At 34.4% G+C, this 20,565-nt stretch overlaps 1 protein-coding gene across 4 annotated transcripts in view; it reads right to left on the reverse strand.

Annotated features, from left to right (window-relative positions):
- Window positions 1-20,565, reverse strand: part of SLC6A15 (solute carrier family 6 member 15) — a 43,385-nt gene that overhangs the window by 11,052 nt on the left and 11,768 nt on the right. For 3 of the 4 annotated variants that reach the window (XM_006727014.2, XM_081822161.1, XM_031019508.2), the window contains exons 2-8: window positions 12,961-13,429; window positions 7,908-8,065; window positions 7,431-7,557; window positions 5,961-6,142; window positions 4,451-4,561; window positions 847-1,088; window positions 551-743 (exon numbers count right to left, since the gene is read on the reverse strand). In XM_006727014.2, the coding sequence (XP_006727077.1) occupies window positions 551-743; window positions 847-1,088; window positions 4,451-4,561; window positions 5,961-6,142; window positions 7,431-7,557; window positions 7,908-8,065; window positions 12,961-13,249 (1,302 nt within the window). In that variant the 5' untranslated portion in view covers window positions 13,250-13,429. The remainder of the gene's footprint in view (window positions 1-550; window positions 744-846; window positions 1,089-4,450; window positions 4,562-5,960; window positions 6,143-7,430; window positions 7,558-7,907; window positions 8,066-12,960; window positions 13,430-20,565) is intronic. The other variant, XM_081822162.1, reaches the window with a different exon arrangement.

The raw sequence follows: 20,565 nt of genomic DNA on the forward strand, positions 1-20,565 counted from the left end.
ATTGGGAAGGGTATGTGCTATGGTGAGCACTGTGAATTGTGTAAGACTGTTGAATTGCAGACCTGTACCTCTGAAACAAATAATACATTATATGTTAAAAAAAAAAAAGAAGAAGAAGAAGATAGCAGGAAGGGAAAAATGAAGGGGGGGAAATCGAGGGGAGGACGCACCATGAGAGACTATGGGCTCTGAGAAACAAACTGAGGGTTCTAGAGGGGAGGGGGATGGGGGGATGGGTTAGCCTATTGATGGGTATTAAAGAGGGCATGTACTGAATGGAGCACTGGGTGTTATATGCAAACAATGAATCATGGAACACTACATCAAAAACTAATGATGTAATGTATGGTGATTAACATAACATAATAAAAAAATAAAAATAAAAACTTAAAAAAAAAAGTATGTTCTCTGAAATAAAAAATGTGAATTTTGAAACAGCATAATCTTCCACTGTCATTTTAAAGCTCATTTTCCTTAAAGAAGTCTTCTGGATAATGTGTATTTTTACCTGAGTGATAATTACTGTGTTGCTTAGACATAGCTTACTCACTTTATTTAGCTCATCCTCAGTTTGACAGGAATTGAGATGAAGAGCAGAAAATTCTTCTTCTTTCACTTTTTGAATGATGTCATAAACTAAATGATAATCTTCGGCAGTAACAGCTGAAAGGTTGATATGATGAGGAATAATATCCTGACTAATGTTGCCCATTTTCAAAAATTTTATGATCATTTTCGAATTTCTGAAAAATAGAACAACACAACGAATGCACCTTTATGGGTTTGGGGGGGTATACGTTTTATACAATTATGCCATCAAAAGCTAAAGGAAATTAATATCCATACTCTGCTATGCATTTCTCATTTATGACATTTGCTTTAAAGCCCAGAACTGCAAACACCACCAGTGTTGCCAGGACAGATGTAAAAAAATTAATGAAGGACACCAGGACAGCATCAAAGTGGCAGTTGTTGTCTCTTTTGTTGTAGCTTGAAAAGGCGATGACACCACCAAATCCCAGACCTAAGGCAAAGAACACCTGAGTAGCAGCTTCTCTCCAGACCTTGGGTTCCAGCATCATTTCAAGCTGTTTAAAATTAAACATAATAGAAGTCAGCTGCAACATAGTACTTTGGAATAATCTACACGGAATTAGTTCTCTTATTTAAATATATCATAATGATATTTATGCACCCAAAGATTATTTCAACTGGGAGAATAATCTGTTCTTAGTAGAAATAACAAAGTTTTCACTTAGTAGTGAGACCAGAAATATGAAAAAGAAAAACTAGAGACAATCGTGTAGATGGAGATTTTACTCACATGGAGATTTTCTACTTATATAGGAATTTTTAAGTTATCTTTAAGACAAATCAGAAGGACTATTTGAAATTAACTATCTTCAATCATTTCCTATTTTAAGTCTTTGTTTTCTTTCCAAAGCAAAATAAATTAATTACCAATAAAACTGAATTATTTAACTAATACCCTAAGTTTTGTGTTTTCTGGGGGCAGTCTAGTAGTCAAGGCAGATAATAAGCAGATTATAAGTTTGGGAGAGTTGACTATTTGTACTTTGCTTATTCACGTATGTATGATGCATTTCTTTCGATAGTTTTCTGAAAGCCTTTTCTTTGAAAATTGAAGCAATGCAACTGCATCATCTCTAAGAACCTTTCAGAGCCAAAGTTCTGAAGGTCTGAACCTGTGCTGAACATATATTTCAAGTAACTCTGCTTTACTTCTTGGACAATTATCACTGTATATAATCAAACCTTTTAAATGGAACAATTAATATTAGCCATATGTGACATAGATGTCAATGAACAGGTTTGATTTTGAGTAAAAAAAGTGTTTAAATTGGTATTTTATCTCTTTTTACTATTGCAATGAGGCTGCCTTCATTGGGGGCAATGTCAAATGTGGGTAAGAAGATGAGGTCCACAGTTCTAGATCTCGATTCTGCCATTTAATAATCTAAAAGCAGTGCAATCTAGAGTAAGTGGCTGCCCTCCCTGAGTTTCAGCTTCTTCAACTGAAGATGGGAGTAACAAGGCATATACCACTCTAAGTGCTCAATAATTGTTGACATATATGGACTGCATTGGTAGGAACACTGATAAGCACTTTGCATGGACTATCTCAATTAATCTTCAGTACAATCCATGAAATTTGTTGCTACTATTGTCTGAATCTTAAAAAGGTTAAGTAACCTGCCCAAGGTCACATGGCAGTTCTGAGGTAGAGCTGAAATATAAACCGAAGTGATTCCAAAATGTGCATTTTCTCAAACATTAGGATTTATTGTTCAATTTTAGTTACTAGGATTTAATTATTTCAGTTATTAGTTATTAGGATTTATTGTTCAATTTTAGTTCAATTTATTAATTTTAGTGATTATAATTGAGACATAATCACGATTATATTTATAATTTATTAAGATTTAACTGAAATTGAAATACTCATACTGTTTGTTGATGGCTGCTACATTACCACTCTATCATTAATATTGATCTCAAATACACTCAACTATCTATCTCTACTTTACCCACTAGATGGCAGGCAACACCCATTTACTAAAGACATTATTCCGCTTTCTTCCAGTTCAGGAGCTATATCTCCATTCACTGTTTTGGGAATAGTTTGTGTGCTTTACTTTCTCCCTTGGACAAACAATGTAAACTGAAAAGTAACTGAGAACTTATCGTTATTATATTAACTATCACACCTGCAGTGACCTAAAACAGAATTTTATCTATAATCAATGAAAAGTGGGCTTAAGAAAGAATTAACTATATTTTAATAGTGATTCCTAGTCCCAGATGAAAATGTCAGTAATGCCATAGTTTTAAATACGGGGCCATGTGAAAGTGTCATATCAAAGTAGCTGAATTCTAAGATAGCTATTTAATTCAAATATTTAGAATTATGTCACAAGCAATTGCCAACTTATATAAGGTGATATTCCAGAAGTTTACACCAAAGTTGGTTGTTTTAAACTCAGAAATCTTTTTTTTTTTAGATATTACAATATAAATATTTTTGCTTAGTAAATATGGCCCATTTGAAGCCAAATATCTTAACTAGTTATTCACTGAGGGGTTCCAACAACTCTAAATGCTAACCAGGACTTTTGAATTAGTCAAGAAAATCAGATACCAATGGCAGCATTTTTGCTACTAGAGAATGAATACTAAGCTGAAACGTGATACCCAAAGAACACAGCCTCTTTTACATCCTATCAAGGCAGCTGGAGTGACAAAGAATTCCAGGAAAGCTAATTTCTGCCCAAATCCCACAGCATGATGCTGACTGCACATTCACCCTTTAGATAACTTCCACTTTCTGAACTAATTTTGAAACTTTATCTTTATAACTCCATGTCTGCCTGTAATAGTGTTGGCAAACTAATAATGAGGTGTTAACTTCATTTCAGTGAATAACTAAAATGTATATACCCTTCAAAACTTGTTTTTGTTTCCTGCCAAATCACTATCCCAAGTTTACAAGGATTGATTAAGCAGGTTCAAGGTGCCCAGCATTGAGTTCACTTCTAAGATGAATGAGAGAACATCAGTTCTGAGCCTTTTGTGGAGCCTAATGAGAACTTTCCTAAAATGTATATGCATTTATAAAGGTTACAAAACTTCCCAAACTCACCACTATAAATATTATTCTAGGAGGCACAAAACCTCGAAACAAGAACATGGATTTTCTCTGAGACAGGATTTAGAGTACAGAAGCCTTCTCAGCCTGGGTTCATGGATTTTAGGTGATCTGTCAACCTTCTGAGACATTAAACAAATTAATATGTTCATTATGTTTCTCTGGTAAGAAGATCTTATTATAGATTTTTTCAAAGGGGTCAATTAAATTCAAAGTGGTTCTTAATCCACTGACATAGACAAGGAAAGAGGAAAGATGGAAACGTCCTGGGGCCCCTAGGTGGCTCAGTCGGTTAGGTGTCCGACTCTTGATTTTGGCTCATGTCATGATCTCAGGGTTGTGGGATTGAACCTCATGGCAGGCTCCATGCTCAGCACAAGTCATCTTGTCCCTCTCCCTCTGCTCCTCCCCCTGCTCACGTGCTCTCTCTCTCTCTCTCTCAAATAAATAAATAAAATCTTTTAAAAAGATGGAAAAGTCCTAAAATTTATCAGTGTAAAAAATTAGAAGTTAATTTACTATAAAAGGAAGTTTTAAGGTTCACATAGGGATTGTCTCACTCTAGAACTAAAATGGGACATTTAAAATTGGAAATAGATGGATATAATTATGGATATTTAAAAGCCCTGGTTTTTCTAGGCTGGTTAACACAACAGCTATAATTTAAAAGGCTAGCATACATATGTTAGAACAATTATCCTTTAAATCTAGCTGTGGGGACATTTGAACAATAAACCTAATGCTTTTATGATCATGAGCCTTAAATAGAAATGCAGTACATACCTTAGGGGTAAACATGTGGCGGATGCCATCAACTGAACCATTTAAAAGGAGTGCTCTGATTAGGAAGCATATAAGTACCACATACGGGAAAAGAGAACTAAAGTACATGATCTACAAAGAAAAAAAATAAATGTAGGTGAGACACACTAACAACGATATTCCTTTCTGTAGTTAAGATCATGTTTAATTCTATACTTTGACAGTCTCTGTTTTTATAGCATGATTAATAGTACTATTAATACGTTGTATAGCCATCATATTAGAATGGCTTATTAGTCTTAATGGAATGTGACTTACTTAAGATCCTATTTGAGATATAACGAGAAATAGGGAATCTCCCTTATTTACACTCCTTTAAAATAGTCCACTGGTATGATATAACTTGAAAGTGTTTATTTCTTATAGTTCACAAAACAAGCAATATTTAAGAGAAATAATGACTACTATCTCCCTAACAAATTCATACTTTTATTGTTTTAGGTAACAGCAACAGCAAAAAAGAGTCCTTTTTTTTTCCATTAATCAAAATTCCATTATAATTCTGTAAAGCTTCTGGAGTAGAGAGTGGGCCCCTGTGAAGGCTCCTAAGACTCTGAATAATTAACAATGTCAAGGTTTAACTTTCTGCTTCACAAATGTTCATGCTTAAAGTTATGTGAATGTTTTAGCATAGAAAAGCAATTGTCCTAACTGGATATTTACTGCTTCCTTGACGTTTGCACGTGGAAGCCTAAAAGGTCCCTAAAATTTTCAGATCCAGAAAAGAACTTCTGACTTTTGCCCAGAGATGTCCCCACCTGTCTCTGTCTCAGCAAATAGAGCAACCATCCATCTAGGTGCTAAAGTCAAACATCCAGAAGTAGTCCTGCTCTACTGGTAATATTCTCCTAGTTTTCAGGCTACCACTCAGGTTATCTTATTCCTGCTTAAAGAACTCCAGGGATTTTTAATACAGTTGCAATAAAATGTGAATTCCTCTCTCTGACCTGCAAAGCCTCACATTAGAGTGCCTCCCTGACAACCCTGCCCCCCTTCCCCCAGCTGAGCTCTGCCCCCAGACCCTTGCCAGCTACCACAGACCCAGCTCTGCAGCTTCAGGACTCAGCAGGGCTGTACCCTCAGCCTGAGGCACCCATCTCCTGATTTGTAGGACTCGCTCTCCTGTTATTTCTGTCTCGACTTCATCTTCAGTGAACTAAAACATGAGGACCAACGGAATGAAGAGCAAAAAATAAAGGTCTTTTAGGTCCTGACACAAAACTTCAAAAAATCTCTTTGATGAAATAAGGAAAGATTATAAGTGACTTCAGATTTCACTATAAAACATGTCTGTAGGTTCTTTCTTTAATTTAAACGCATTTTTTAAAGCACCACTTTTCACCAATCTTTAACTACCTAGAATGACGTGGTACTTGTAGTTTGTCCACAGACGTTTATAGTGGAGCCTGAGGTGGGCATCATATGCAGGAGTGGTGATTAGCAGAAGCAGGAAGGGCTCTAGCATACTAACTTTTCCAGAAGATTGAATGCCTTTGATCATAGCCAAGCAAACCACAACCCAGGCAGCCAGCAAGCAGACGGTCATCTTCCAGTTTAAGCCCCCACTTTCAGAAATAGAACTGGAAATATTCAGGGCTTCTCTGTACCAGTAATAGGTGGTGGCGGAACTTTTTTCACATTCTGGCTCTACAACTGTAGAAAGAAAGATATTACAATCATTTCAGACTAGGAAGAGTAATGGCATTTTGTTTCCCCAGTAAGCCTACAAATCAGTTCTTAACATTTCAGAGAAAAGTACTATTATTCTAGAGAAGCATTTAAATTCACAGTGAAAACTCAATTGTGCAAAATTGTGAAAAATCCACGGACATGTATTCTTGTTAATATTTTTTATTACACACTTCTGAAATAGGAATATGTAAGCTTTTTTTAGCAAAGTAATTAAAATACAACAGGTTTATAGCCCCTTCCGCGCCCGGAATTATCTGACTGACTTCCTGTGACGGAGCTGTCAAATACACTAGCTGCTGGTCATATGTGACTTTTGAAATGAAGCTGGTCTAAAGTGGTATGTGCTGTAAATACAAAATGCAAAGAAGATTTTAGAGACTTAGTGCAATAAAAATATTTTAAATTATTACATTAACAATGTTTATATTATTTGTTGAAATGTTAATATCTTGGAAAAATATTTCACCTATTTCTTACTTTTTTCAATGTGGCTACTAGTAAATTTTAGGCTACATATGTGAGTTGCATTCTAGATTTACTGGACCTCACTACTATAGGGAATTGTCCTTTATTTATATTCTAGGATTTAAAAATAAATGATGGGAAAACTATGAAACAAGGGAACTAAAGACATAAAAACAATTATTTCGATCCAAATTATTTTTGTCCTATTTTTTATGTATGATTACCTGTATGACCTTTTTTTAAAAAAATTTGGGTTACTGAAGTATAGTTGACATAAAATGTTATATTCATTTCAGGTGTACAATATAGTGATTCTACAATTCTGTACATGACATGATGCTCACCACAGTAAGTGTAGTTACCATCTGTCACCATACAATTATTACAATATTATTGACTATCTTCCTTATGCTGTACTTTGCATCTCCATGACTTACTTATTTTATAACTGAAAGTTATATTTTATTTATTTTAATCAAAATGTAAGGCATCAAGAAAGTTGTACAAAATAAAAAATTGTCAAAGCTAACAACTGAAGGGTTATAATATTTTACCCCAATGTCATGCAGCATGATAAAATAACTTGGGAAGAGCTAGTAAAATTAGATGGTACCAATGGCCTTTGTTCTAAGTATACCAATCCTAAAAGTGAGGAAAGTTTGTAATGATAATTTTGAAAGATTTTTCCACATTATTTTAAGAAAAGAAAAAAATCTCAAAATCTCATGCCCTTAGCAACTTTATGATCTTTACATACAAAAACACTACATGATACATGTCTTACAAGTGTGTGAAGCATTTTTCACCAAAGGACATTGATCCCAAGGAAGAGGTTGCTGAAAAGACTGAGAAAAATAAAACAAACTCCAGCCAATGATGACATTGTAGTAGAGAGCCACAAAAAAGCACACCTGCAAAACAAAACAGTGCTATTACATTACACCTCCCATGCCACTTCCTTTGAAACGAGATGAAATGCATAAAACCCCATTTAACATATTAAAAATCCTCATTTCATTTTTATTTGAAACACATTATCTTTTCTAAATAGATATCTCTCTTAGATCTTAAGAACATGCATTATCAAGATGAACTGTATTAATATTTACAGTTTGGTTAGTGCAAACTCCAATGGTGTTTTTTAAAAACATGATTACAGAGTTGAATAGAAATACACACTCAAAGGTTTCATTTAAATGCAAACTATACAGTTACAAACCCTGTAAAAATTATATGGCATATACCATACCAGGAAACTTACTACACAACTTGCAAATCCAATGCCACCCAGTTTAGGGCTTATGTAATTCCATACACCAATGCTTCCTCGCCGAATTCTTTGACCCACAGAGAGTTCCAGGAAAAAAAGGGGAATACCTATTACCAGCAGCAGTATTAAATATGGCAAAAGATATGCACCTATAGAGACAAGAACAAAAAAGATTATATTTTCAACAGTCACAGTAGAGAATACACTAATTTTAAATTATCTCATAAAAGACAATATTTGAACTTCTATATAGTACAATTATAAAAGACTTTAAAGAAAATGCAATTTCATCATTTTAAACTTTCTAGTATTTGAAACCTGAATTTGACTGCTACAAAGAGTTTATGATAAAAAATAATTATGAAAAAAGTGAGAATATAAATTTTAGTTTCATTTTATTAAAAGGGTAAAACAATTTCATTTTCCATAAAAAATTGATTCTTTAAAATTATTTCCTCAAGTAGGTTTCACAAACTCCTGGAATTCTTATTCACACACTGCTAATGAATTTATTAAATCTTATTCAAACTCACCTATACATGCATTCCAAATCAGATAAATTAGAATGAATGAGATTTTATAGTACTAAAGCTGACTTTTTTCCCCTAAATAAAAACAGGAGAGAAGAAATGGCTGCCTAGATTGAAAAAGAAAAAAAAAATAGAAAAAAAAAAGAACTACCTCAGACAAATGTCATTTTTTTCCCCAAATATACTTCATTTAAAAAGTATGTTTCAGGAATTATTATTATTATTATTATTTATTTTTTTATTTTTATTTTTTTAGAGAGAGAGAGCATGTGTACACAGGCTGAGGGGTGGGGAGGGACAGAGGGAGAAGGAGAGAGAATCTTAAGCAGAATCCATGCCTACGGGGAGTGTGGATGGCTCAGTTGGTTAAGCGTCTGCCTTTGGCTCAGGTCATAATCCCAGGGTCTTAGAATCGAGCCCCACATCAGGCTCTCTGATCAGCAGGAAGCCTGCTTCTCCCTCTCCTCCCCACTCCTGCTCTCTCTCGCTATCTCTGTCTCTCTTTCTCAAATAAATAAATAAAATCTTTACAAAAAAAAAAAAAAATCCATGCCTACTGCAGAGCCTGTCATGTGGCTCAATTCCACGACCCTGAGATCATGACCTGAGCCATAATCAAGAGTCAGAAGCTTAACCGACTGAGCCACCCAGGTGCCCCAAAAAGAATTTTTTATTTTCCAAAATTCTGTGTAGGGGCAGTGAGGTTGACTGAGAAACTAAGATATTTTTAACACCTATTGTAAAATATATGTGCAAATATATATTATCCATGTAGTAAGGTTTTCATACTTAAGAAAATTATAGCCAAATCTCAAAACATATAACTAGTTATTTTAAAATAGTTTGACAATGTTAATATTAGGTTCTATTAACTGATAAAGTTAAAATGTGAAATGTATTCATTTCTACATAAGAATACATATGCAAATTATTCATTAAGTAACCTCTAGAATGGACTTCCTACATTCAAATTTCTTATCTGGAGCTTTGTCCAACCAGAGACTGTCAAGTCAGTCATGCAATTGATGGTGTCAATGCCCTTTTCAAATTAGAGGCCATTATTGTATCTTCCCATTTTAAAAAAGTGTTTAATGGTATTGAGTAGATTTTGGAAGTTGTCCAAATTTTTTTGGTAGTCTGTTGAAGAAGTAAACATTATTTTTTTAAATAATTTTCTCAGTATCTCTATATATCTGTGAAATAATGACCATATACAAGAATTTCCCTAATATAGTGGCCCATAGAAAATCTCTACTTTCTTTTTTTTTTAATTTTATTTATTTATTTGAGAGAGAGACAGAGAACAAGCAGCGGGAGGGGCAGAGGGAGAAGCAAGCTCCCCGCTGAGCCAGGAGCCCGACGTGGGACTCGATCCCAGGGCCCTGAGATCATGACCTGAGCCGAAGGCAGATGCTTAACCGACTGAGCCACCCAGGCGCCCCTAATCTCTACTTTCTTATGACCGATTTGCAGCCTTTTGGACTTGAGTTGATTCTATAGATGGGTATGTAATGTAAAGCATGGATACATGAGCTCATAAAACAGATGGGTATGTAATGTAAAGCATGGATACATGAGCTCATAAAACAGAATTATAAAATACCTAATTCTAAAAATAAAATACCTAATTCTAAAATGATTAGGAATGTTCAGGCGCTAATGACCTGAAAATGTTTCCCAAAGGACTGAAAGTTTAACACATGCACCTAATCCTAAAATGTGGATGAGTTTATGTATGTGTTAATGACTACAGAGAGAGTGAATTAAAACTGGACTCATTGGGAATCTTTCCTCAGTTATGTGTGCATAGCATGCCATTAGATACTTAGCTTTTTCTTTAACTCAAATTACTGTTAGCCCCCATATTAAAAATAGTCATAACTAAATAAATAAACTAACTAAATAAAAACATCATAACTAAGATATAACTGAGCATTTACTATTTGCCAGGCACATTTCTAAGCATGTTACATGTAGTTATTCATTTGTTCCTTACAAGAATACAATGGGGTAAGTACCATTATCATCACTTTTTACAGGTGTGGGAACTAAATCAGAAGAAGTAAGTTAACTTGTAAAAGGTCACATGGCTAGTGTGGGAAGAGCCAGGCTTCAAGGCCAAATTGACTTCAAAACCTGAGCTGGTCGCTTCTATAATACACTACTGATTAAGCTTAACCATTGTACTTTAATATCTTCAGACAAATCAACTTACGTTGGGTCTATCACTTTTTAGTTCTATTATTCATGAAGTGCCTCAAGTGACAAATGAGTGGGATTCAGGTGGTCAGAAGCTGTTTGACTAAACAGCCCAGAAAACACGATTCAAATACCTGGAAGGTTCAATGCTATACTGCATGTTGGGTACAGCCTTTTGTATCCTGACAGCCACTTTGAAACAATAAAGTCCACTGGCATTTTATAACATCACGGTCTAGTATTTGTGATTAGAAGAGAGGAAACGATAGTAGGAAGAGCATTTTGACTCTTTTTCCATATGAAAATGAGGAGGAGCAATTTTTGCTAATAACTAATTTCTAAATATGAAATCCTTTGAGTTCGCCGCCAAGAAAAAAAAAAAAAAAAGGTATCAAATGGAAGGCAACCTGACTGACTTCAGCCAAGACAGCCTTCTTCCTTAATAGTGTCATAAGGTGAAAGGCTTAAAAATCAGAATTCACCTTCTGCTAGACTTGGCAAATGGGATGGCTCATGAGAAACAAAAAGCAGGGTAGTACATAGCTGCTGATAGCTGATTCGATAAATAATTCACATGTGGTGTTAACGACTAGCTAAGGAGCTTACAGTGCCGGTGGAGTGCTGTGGTATGTCACAGACTTCCTATATTGATTCTTACCTCTCATGCAGATTTGTCAACCAGGCAACTTTTTCCAAACCTGTTGTTTTGTGCCTAGCTGAATTAACTAAGCAAGGTCTTTAACGTATTTTGTCATCGGAACACCTTAGCTTTTTATCTTACAGTCTAAAAAGAAATTTCACATATGATTATATTATTTCATTTGATTTGTACATCAAATATAAAACCATGTTTTTGTCCAGTCAACAAAACTATCACAAACTGGAATCAAATATCAAAATATTCTTTCTACCCTTTGTATGCTGAAATGCAGTTAATATAGTACTTAGTCTTTAACCACATTTATTTTAATAGTTTCCATGTATAGAGATAACAAAGTTTCAACCCAAATGTTAGTTAACATTACTTGACTTTGGGGTACTCTAGAGTTTGTGTCTTACATGAACAACCCATTCTTTGTACATGCTTTTTTATTGATTTTTAAGATAATTTTTGCTAAACAACCTTTACTGATTATATGCAAAAATATAAAAAAATAGAATGTTATGTTGATGGGAAATATTTTTGTTTAAAATTAAGGATGGGGGGGCGCCTGGGTGGCTCAGTCGGTTAAGCGTCTGCCTTCGGCGCGGGTCTTGATCCCAGGGTCCTGGGATCGAGCCCCGCATCATCGGGCTCCCTGCTCTGCGGGAAGCCTGCTTCTCCCTCTCCCACTCCCCCTGCTTGTGTTCCTGCTCTCACTATGTCTCTGTCAAATAAATAAAATAAAATCTTAAAAAAAAAAGTTAGTGAACTAAACTTTTAAAAATAAATACATAAATAAATAAATAAAAATAAAATAAAATTAAGGATGGGGGTGCCTGGGTGGCTCAGTCAGTTAAGCATCTGCCTTTGGCTTAGGTCATGATCCCAAGGTCCTGGGATGGAGCCTCTGCATGGAGTTGGGCTCCCTGCTCTGTGGGAAGTCTGTTTCTCCCTCTTCCTCAGCGCTACCCCCTTGCTCTCTTGTGCTTTCTCTTTCTCCCTCAAATAAATAAATAAAATCTTTAAAACAAATAAAATTAAATTAAGGATGCTAATTTCTTTGAAGTTTTCTTTGAAACTAAACACTGTCCCCAAATACTGTAGCATCAGAAACCAAATATATATGATATCTAAGAATGAAGAATGTCTGGGATTACATTTTCTGTTTAAATCCCTTCTCCTGGGATCTACAAAGTTCTGGTCAGCATTTCAACACCATAATTATTCTAAATTGTATGCAATTTTTGTTTTGAAAAGTGAAATAATTTAAAATTCAGAGTTAATAAATTGTGGAGAGAACATTCTTTCTGACTTCTTCCACCAGTCCTGTCTTATATCAGACACTTTAGGTTTTTCTCCAAAGAGAGTAACTGACTGCCTCTAACGTTTGTTAGAAAGGTCAGTAATTTAGTGATATTTAAAAGCATCCACAGAAAGAATCTGTGAGCAATCTTTGAGTATTCATAACAAGCCATCTGCTCCTATGGAAACCTAATCTGAAAACAGAGTTGAGCTCACTTCCAACAAAGAAGTCTCCCTGGCTTTACAATGGAATTCATGGTTTCTGAAATAATGAGGCTGCAGCAGCAACACGAGCTATTTGAGACAGTCAATTGCGATTTACTCAGCAATGTATCAGTTAACAAAAACAAAAACAAACCCCAAAACTTACCACCTCCATTCTTCTGACATAGGTATGGGAATCGCCACACATTTCCTAAACCTACAGAAAATCCAACTTGGGCCAGGATATATTGTAGCTTACTGTTCCAAGCTGGTCTTTCATCTTCAACTTCAGATTCCTCTTCAACATCTATATCTTTCTCTTCCTGAACATCAACAATTAGTTCGCTCTTCTTAAAAGCATCATCAGCTGAGTCTTCATTGGAAAGAAGGTCTTTGACAGACTCAATAACTTCATCGTCTAATTCTCTTTTTACCACCTTGCTATTCTTCGGCATTGGAAAGTGTGGGTAGTACTATTTTTTTTTAATTCCTTTATGGTAAATGTGTTAATTCTTTTTTGAAATATGTTAATTGGTATGAATAAAAGATGCAGGAGGGTATCAAATAAATCCTTGGCTCAAGGTGACAGAGTCTTAATGAATCCTGGATCTGTATGTCCAATATCCTATGGGTACCTGTAATATTTTAAGTTGAAAAGCAATAATATTTAATGAGGAAAAGTACTTAAAATAATGAAGATTCTTTATTATTAATTTTTATGATAAAAACTCTTTCTACAGAGTATAAGACATCTGATTGTCCTTGGCCATTCACTTCAGAGCTTGATATGACGAGAAGTATAAAAAGTATAAAGTACACATGTGCTTTAGACATTTCTTTTAACTAACTTCTTCCTTCTTGCATAAATCAAATTTGATCTCAGGTATACGCCAATGCATAATATATGCTATTTGTTAGTAATTAAAATTTTCTGACTCTTTTTTCTTAATTCTTCCTTTTTACCTCTCTGACTAAAGCACATCCCTTATTTTATTCCTTACAGAATTACATATACAATTGCATGTCATCCTGTAAATTTGTCTTACACAAAATCTCTTCTGTCCACACATTCATCATTCACTCACTTGATATTAATTGTAATATGGATAAAATTCAGAGATATAAACAGTAATGAATCACATGATATCTGCCTTAAAGGAGCTTATATCTAATAAGAGAGAAAGGCACGTCCCAAATAATTATACTACATTATATAATTTATATGACCCAATATCATTACAGTAGGAGAGATCAGGAATGTTGGATAAAAGCGGCATTACAGTTGGGCAGGGATGGAGTGAGGCCGCACCAAACATAAGGAATAGCATAAACAGATGCAGGAGGTGATAACAATTATTATTTGTGTAAACATTCTCTCACATGACCCCAAAAAACACACTGCCACCACTTTGGCATTTTTCCCTTTCTTTATTTCTTTTTATGTTATATATCATATCCTTTTCTTTGTTCAAATACAGACCAAGTAAGGGTATGTCTACAAACCAGTGACATTGTCTATTATAAAAAGTGATTGAATATACGAATATATCTCTTCAAAGCTGGGTTGGGAGCTTTAGAAATAATATCCCAGGAATTCTATCATTTATTGCTAGAAGAATAGTGGAATTCTTTGATAGAACTACATTCAAAGTCAGACAAATAGCCCATCATACTTTAATTCATAATCTTAATGAACAAGACAGGGTGCTGGGTAACTCAATGAAAAAGAAAAAAGGAATTCATTAACTTGACCATGTAACTTATTTGTTGCCTTTAGGTTTGGAGGTGTTTAGTTGTTTCCAAATTAAAATATATACCCTAATAGCAAACCCTTATTTTGGATTTGGTGAAGATTAAGAGTTAGGCTGGGAAGAGGAAATTCTGAAAAAGTAGCATTGCAAGATATTTAAATAATAGGCATATCTCTAGAATAACTGAACAACTTCTCATAGTGACTACTGTAAAGAGATCACCAAATTTTTGATGTGGAAATAGTTTCAAGAGGTTAGGGATTATGTCTGTTTAATTTGCTTTCTTTTCTCTGAGAGCTCAGTAAATACGAGTTGAGTAAATGAATAAATACAACCATTGAAAAACTGAAATAAGCTAATTTTCCAAGTAATTTTTACTGTAAGAAAACAACCTGACATATAGGAAACTGTGATTTGTGAGACATGAATTATGTAGATCTATACTTGTTGAATTATCTAAAGGTAAGTTGTTGGCACAGTAATTTAACTGATACATAGATAAGAGCATTGGCTGTAATCTGACAAACCTGGAGTTGTGTCCTAGTTCTTTTATTTATTAGTTGTATAACTTCTAGTAGTTATATCATTCTTAACCTTAGTTTCCTCAATAAACTAAGGTTACTAAGCTATTCTTTTTGCTTTTTCCATACAAATAGAAAGGTAAGGAATGTATCAAAGTTTAGAAATACTATTACAGTAAAAACACCCATCATTTCAGAAAGAATAAAATTAAAAGACAGGGTTACTCATGAGCCTCCCCCAAATTATCTCAGAAATTGTATTATTTCTTCTATAAATATCTAAACTTTGCAGAAAAAAAACCCCACACAAACAAAAAAAATGAAATGAAAAATAACAACTTTGGACACTGCTGAATGTTTTATTACATATTTAATGAATACTCATACAAATGTACATATGATATCCTTTGGCAAAGTTTACATTTAAAAGTTTCTATCAGACTGGGATGCCTGGATGGCGCAGTCAGTTAAGTGTCCAACTCTTGGTTTTGACTCAGGTCATGATCTCAGGGTCATGAGATTGAGCCCCACGCGGGGCTCTGTGCTCTAGGCATAGAGTCTGCTTAAGACTCCCTCTGCCCCTCCCCCACCCCATACTTGTGCTTTCTCTTTCTTTCAAATAAATAAATAAATCCTAAATAAAAATAAAAGTTTCTATCAAATTACCCAAAGTTCAGATTTTCCATGAAATGAAAGCATCAAATGTAAACAAAATTTAAATACAATGATATAAATGCCTGAAATACATCTAATATATAAAACATATCTATCTATACAGATTATATAATACAATAAACCTAGGCAACCTTTACAAAATTAAACATATCAAAAAATGCAACATAAATATTTTGTTGCCTTTATATAGAGCTCTCTTCTTCACTAGGCCATAAGCTCTGCCTGGAAAATGACTTTATTTCACTCATCTCACATTCTCAAGGTTTAAACTTGTCTGTCATATGAATGAACTCCAAAAAGGAGCAAGAATATTGTATGATATCTACAAGCATTCTACACTATTACATATTTGGTTGTTTTGGGGGTTTTTATTTTTTTATCCTAAGGCCCTATACTCACTGAGTCCGAGACCTTCCTTTCCGAGGGCTGCAGAAAGCCAAAAGTAAAGATATAAACTGAGTTTCTGAATGGATTTGCAAAAACTTAGTATATGAGAGAACAATTTGGAAGCCAAATTAATTTCACATCTTCAAGACCCAACTTTTCTGAAAGATGACATTTTTTCGTGATGCCAAAAGCTTATTGAAGAACTTAGCTCATAAAAGTAGACTATAAACATGGATTAAAAAGAGAATAAAAAGCGAGGTTGACTGTTGCCAAAAGTATTTTGATCATCGCTACATCTGGGAAAAGAAGAAATGAAGCAGGAATGCCCATGAAGGAAGTGAGGTGGGAGGTCATAAAGTATCAGTACTCTACAGGTCAGAGGAAGTAGGATAATCAATTTCAAGTAACTGCACAGCCAAGTTAGCACCAACCATTCCTGCGACAGAAGCAAACTGTCATCTTCTGCACTTCATCTGCACCTAGGAGTGGCATTAGCAGTCTACATCATTACCTGGTAAAGACCTCCTGTCTACCCCTGATATCTTGAATATCTGATCAAGGGTCAACAAAATATTGCCTTTGGGTTAAAAACAACCCATTGTGTGATTTTATAAATAAAATTCTATTGGAACATAGCCATGCCCACACTTTTACATATTTCCTATAGCTAATTTTGTGCTGCAACAGCAGAGTCACTTTGTACAGACTGCAAAGCCTAAAATATTTACCGACTGTATTGAAAAAAAATTTGACAACCACTGTTCCAGAAAATAAATCTGAATTGAAGATAGAGAGTTCCTCAGATCACTTGATCTAGGCTCCATTTCCGTGGCACTAATTTCTTTATCAAATAGTATGACAAGAGAGAACTCTACACATTTAAGGATAATTACTAAGAATGATAGGGTTTTATATAGAACCAGGGAGACAGAGTGGTAGTAGTTGAGAGGGGAAGAAACACAAGCAAAAGACAAATGTAGAAAATAGCTCTAGAGTTTCAAGTAGATTACTTATTTAAGAAAACTCAGAGACACAATAAAATAAAGATTAAAAAAAAGTCCCCCTTTAAAAAAAAAAAGAAAAGATATAAAAGATGATTGGGAAGAAAAAAAGTTAGGTGGATGAATATAGAATATAGAAAAGAAATGGGAAAATTCAGTATAGGAATAAAAGGCACATTAGAAACAAATAAAAGCTGCTATAAGTACATCCATAGACATGGAGAACAGACTTCAGGAAACTTCTCAAAAAGAATGAAAAGTGTCAAATATCTTAAAGTAATTAAGAGAAAAAGCTAATGGAAACAGAAGTCAGATAAAGGTGATCCAACAAACTTAAAATTGGTTTTTACAAATCCATTCAGAAATTAAATTTGTATCTTTACTTTTGGCTTTATGCAGCTTCTGAAAGGAAGCAAGAAAATAGACTATAACAAAAAATTCTGAAAGATAAATTAATGGAAGTTTTGCCTAGATTCATATTTTCAAATAATAATAATACAGAGGTGTCAATAGTGAAAAATACTGGGATAAAGATTCCTAGGGATTTCAAGCAAAAGTAGAAAGGGGAAATAAAAGGACTTCTCAGGATGTTTAATAACCTCTAAAAGAACTACGAGGAAAAAGTACTCAATCTCCAATTTTTATACTCAATTATTTTGTATTCCAATTATAAAAGCCACAGGCAAATATTCTGGTCTGGAAGAGATCCAATGATCCCTATTGGGGAGGGAGAGGAACAGGTTACACGGTAATGAAATTTGGCCAACCAAGAGAGAAAACAAAGTAAAAACTTCAGTAACATAGAAGCCATGCTAAAGGATAGAAGTGAACATTAATTTAAGTGGGAAATAAGCTTTAAAATCTGTATGAATTATGTTTAAGGGAAAAATACGAATTAAAATTCAAAAAATAAAATAACTAACAGAATCAGGGGAACTGAAATGGGAGAAGACAGAAATAAAAGTATGAGAATGTCCTCATCTTTCATATCAGGAAGCAATTTAGGATACTGTCTAAATATAAAACTCCTAGTCAAAAAAAGGATAATGACCCCACCTCTTCACGTTTTCATATAATCCTTCTTGCTTACTATTATGAGATCTCATAGAAATTAATATTTCTTGCTGGGAAGAGACATGTATTGATGCCAAACACTTATATCTAATTTCTTGAAACAGACTGAGTTCAAATCCTAGCTCTATCACTTACAGTTTTATGACTTTGGCTAAGTTACTTTGTTATCTAATAATAAAGTGCTTGGATAAATGCCAGTACATTGACAGAACTCAATATATGTCTTCTTTTGTTATTATGATTATTATCCCTCTTATAGTTGTATTGTTACAACTGGTTTATTGCAAATTATTAAGGATAATGTAGGTCTAGAGTCAATGCTATATGTTATATTGTTTTATCATCACTTTTTTTTTCCTAATACCAGTTTTCTACTGCTGCATAACAAGTTACTTCAAAACTTAGTGGCTTAACAAACAAAGGTTTTATTTGTTTATGATTCTGTGGGTTTGCAGTTTGAACGAGGCTTAGATGATCAGTTGTTTTGCTGGTCTTGACTCAGGTCACTTCTCCACTACAGTCATCTATCAACTCAAGTGGGTAAGGATGGGCTAAGATGGTCTCGCTCACATTCTGGCAGGAGGCAGTCTATTAGCCAGAGCACTTTGATTCTCCCATATGTAGTCTCTCCAAAATGCTAGCTCCAACTTGTTGACATTATAAGCTCAGAGTTCCAACTCTAGCCAAAAGAAGTAAGCCCAACATGAAGTGCTAGCAAAGCCTCTGTGTAGCATTTGCTAAGGTTTCACTGGCCAAAGCAAGTCACTCAGCTAAGTTCAGATTGATTTGAGTGGATAAACTCCACCTTTAATAGAAGGAGCAACAAAGTCAAACTGCAAAAGGTACAAGTAGAGAGAAAAGAAAAATACTGCCACCACCTTTGAAAATAATCTTCTACACTTGTCCAGTTAAAATTCCCCTCCCTGGATTCTGAATCTTGAGGATAGGAACAAAGAGATCAAAAGGTTGGCATCTCACTCAATTCCAAAGGCATTGTGCCCAGGCAGAAACTACTACTGTAGTCATGGGTTCTGGTTCCTTTTCCATCCCATTGCCAAGCACTCTATCATTCCTTTGAGCCCCTGAACCTTGCCAATATTTCTTCTTCATTTTATTTTATTTTTGCCTCTTAGCCAGCATCAGTCTCTACAGCTTGCAAACAAAGAACCCTAAATAATACAGCTATTACAAATTTAAAACAATTGGTGTCTTTCCACTCATCTACTGTGCAAGGACTTAACATATATAAAAAATGATGGGAACGTTACATTACTTAATTTGGACTTATATTTACATTTTTCTCATTCTCCCATTTTTGCATTGCTTTAATTATCTTCATATGCAAGTTTTCAGAAAAAAATCTATTTTAAAGCACTTAAAACTAGATCCAAAACATTTTTAAATCAACATAATAAATTTCTAACTCAGTGCTTCTCAACCCTAACCATTTTTAATGTTTTTTTAAATTTTTTTTTCCTTGCCTTTCCACATAAATTTTGAAGTCAGCTTATTAATTTCTTTTTTTAATTTTTATTTATTTTATTTATTTATTTGAGAGAGAAAAAGAGCGAGAGAGAGGGCACGCGCAAGCATGAGCAGGGAGAGAGAGGCAGACGGAGAAGCAGACTTCCCACTGAGTGGGGAGCCCGAGGTGGGGCTCCATTCATCCCCGGATCCTGGGTTATGACTTGAGCTGAAAGCAGATGCTTAAGGAACTGAGCCACCCAGGCACCCCTAGCTTGTTAATTTCTACCCCAAGAAACCCAGGCCTGCTAGAATTTTGACTGGGTTTACATCAATTCTATAAACCCTTTTGGAGAGCACTGACATCTTAAAAATTTGAGCTTTCCATTCTATGAACTTGGCATCTTTAAATTGTCTCTGGAAAAAAGTTGATTTTTAATACAAGCTTCCTATTCTGCAACAATGCTAATTCGAGCTGATATTGTTTTAGGATCCCTTAGGATTTTTATACACACAGTATGTCAAATGTAAATATAGTTTAAGGTTCCTCTAATTGTTTACCTTTAATTTCTTTTTCTTGACTTACCATACCAGCTTGGACATCCACTAAAATTTTGAACAGAAGTGTTAAGAACAGACATTTTCATCCATGCCCCAGTGCTAATGGGAAAGTATTCAATATTTTACTAAAGACAATATTAGTTATGGATTTTTTTTCATAGATGCCTTTTGTCAGTTTAGGGAAGTTTCTTTTAATTCCTAGTTCAGTGAGGGTCTTTTTTTTTCTTAATCCTGATTAACTGTTAAATTTTGACACATAATTTCCTACCTTTATTAAGATAATCATGTAACTCCTTAATCTACTAATATACCATACAGCATCAATTGATTTTGTATT

The sequence above is a fragment of the Leptonychotes weddellii genome, chromosome 5, assembly GCF_054177405.1.
Source record: "Leptonychotes weddellii isolate Sample4059 chromosome 5, ASM5417740v2, whole genome shotgun sequence".
Lineage (NCBI taxonomy): Eukaryota > Metazoa > Chordata > Mammalia > Carnivora > Phocidae > Leptonychotes > Leptonychotes weddellii.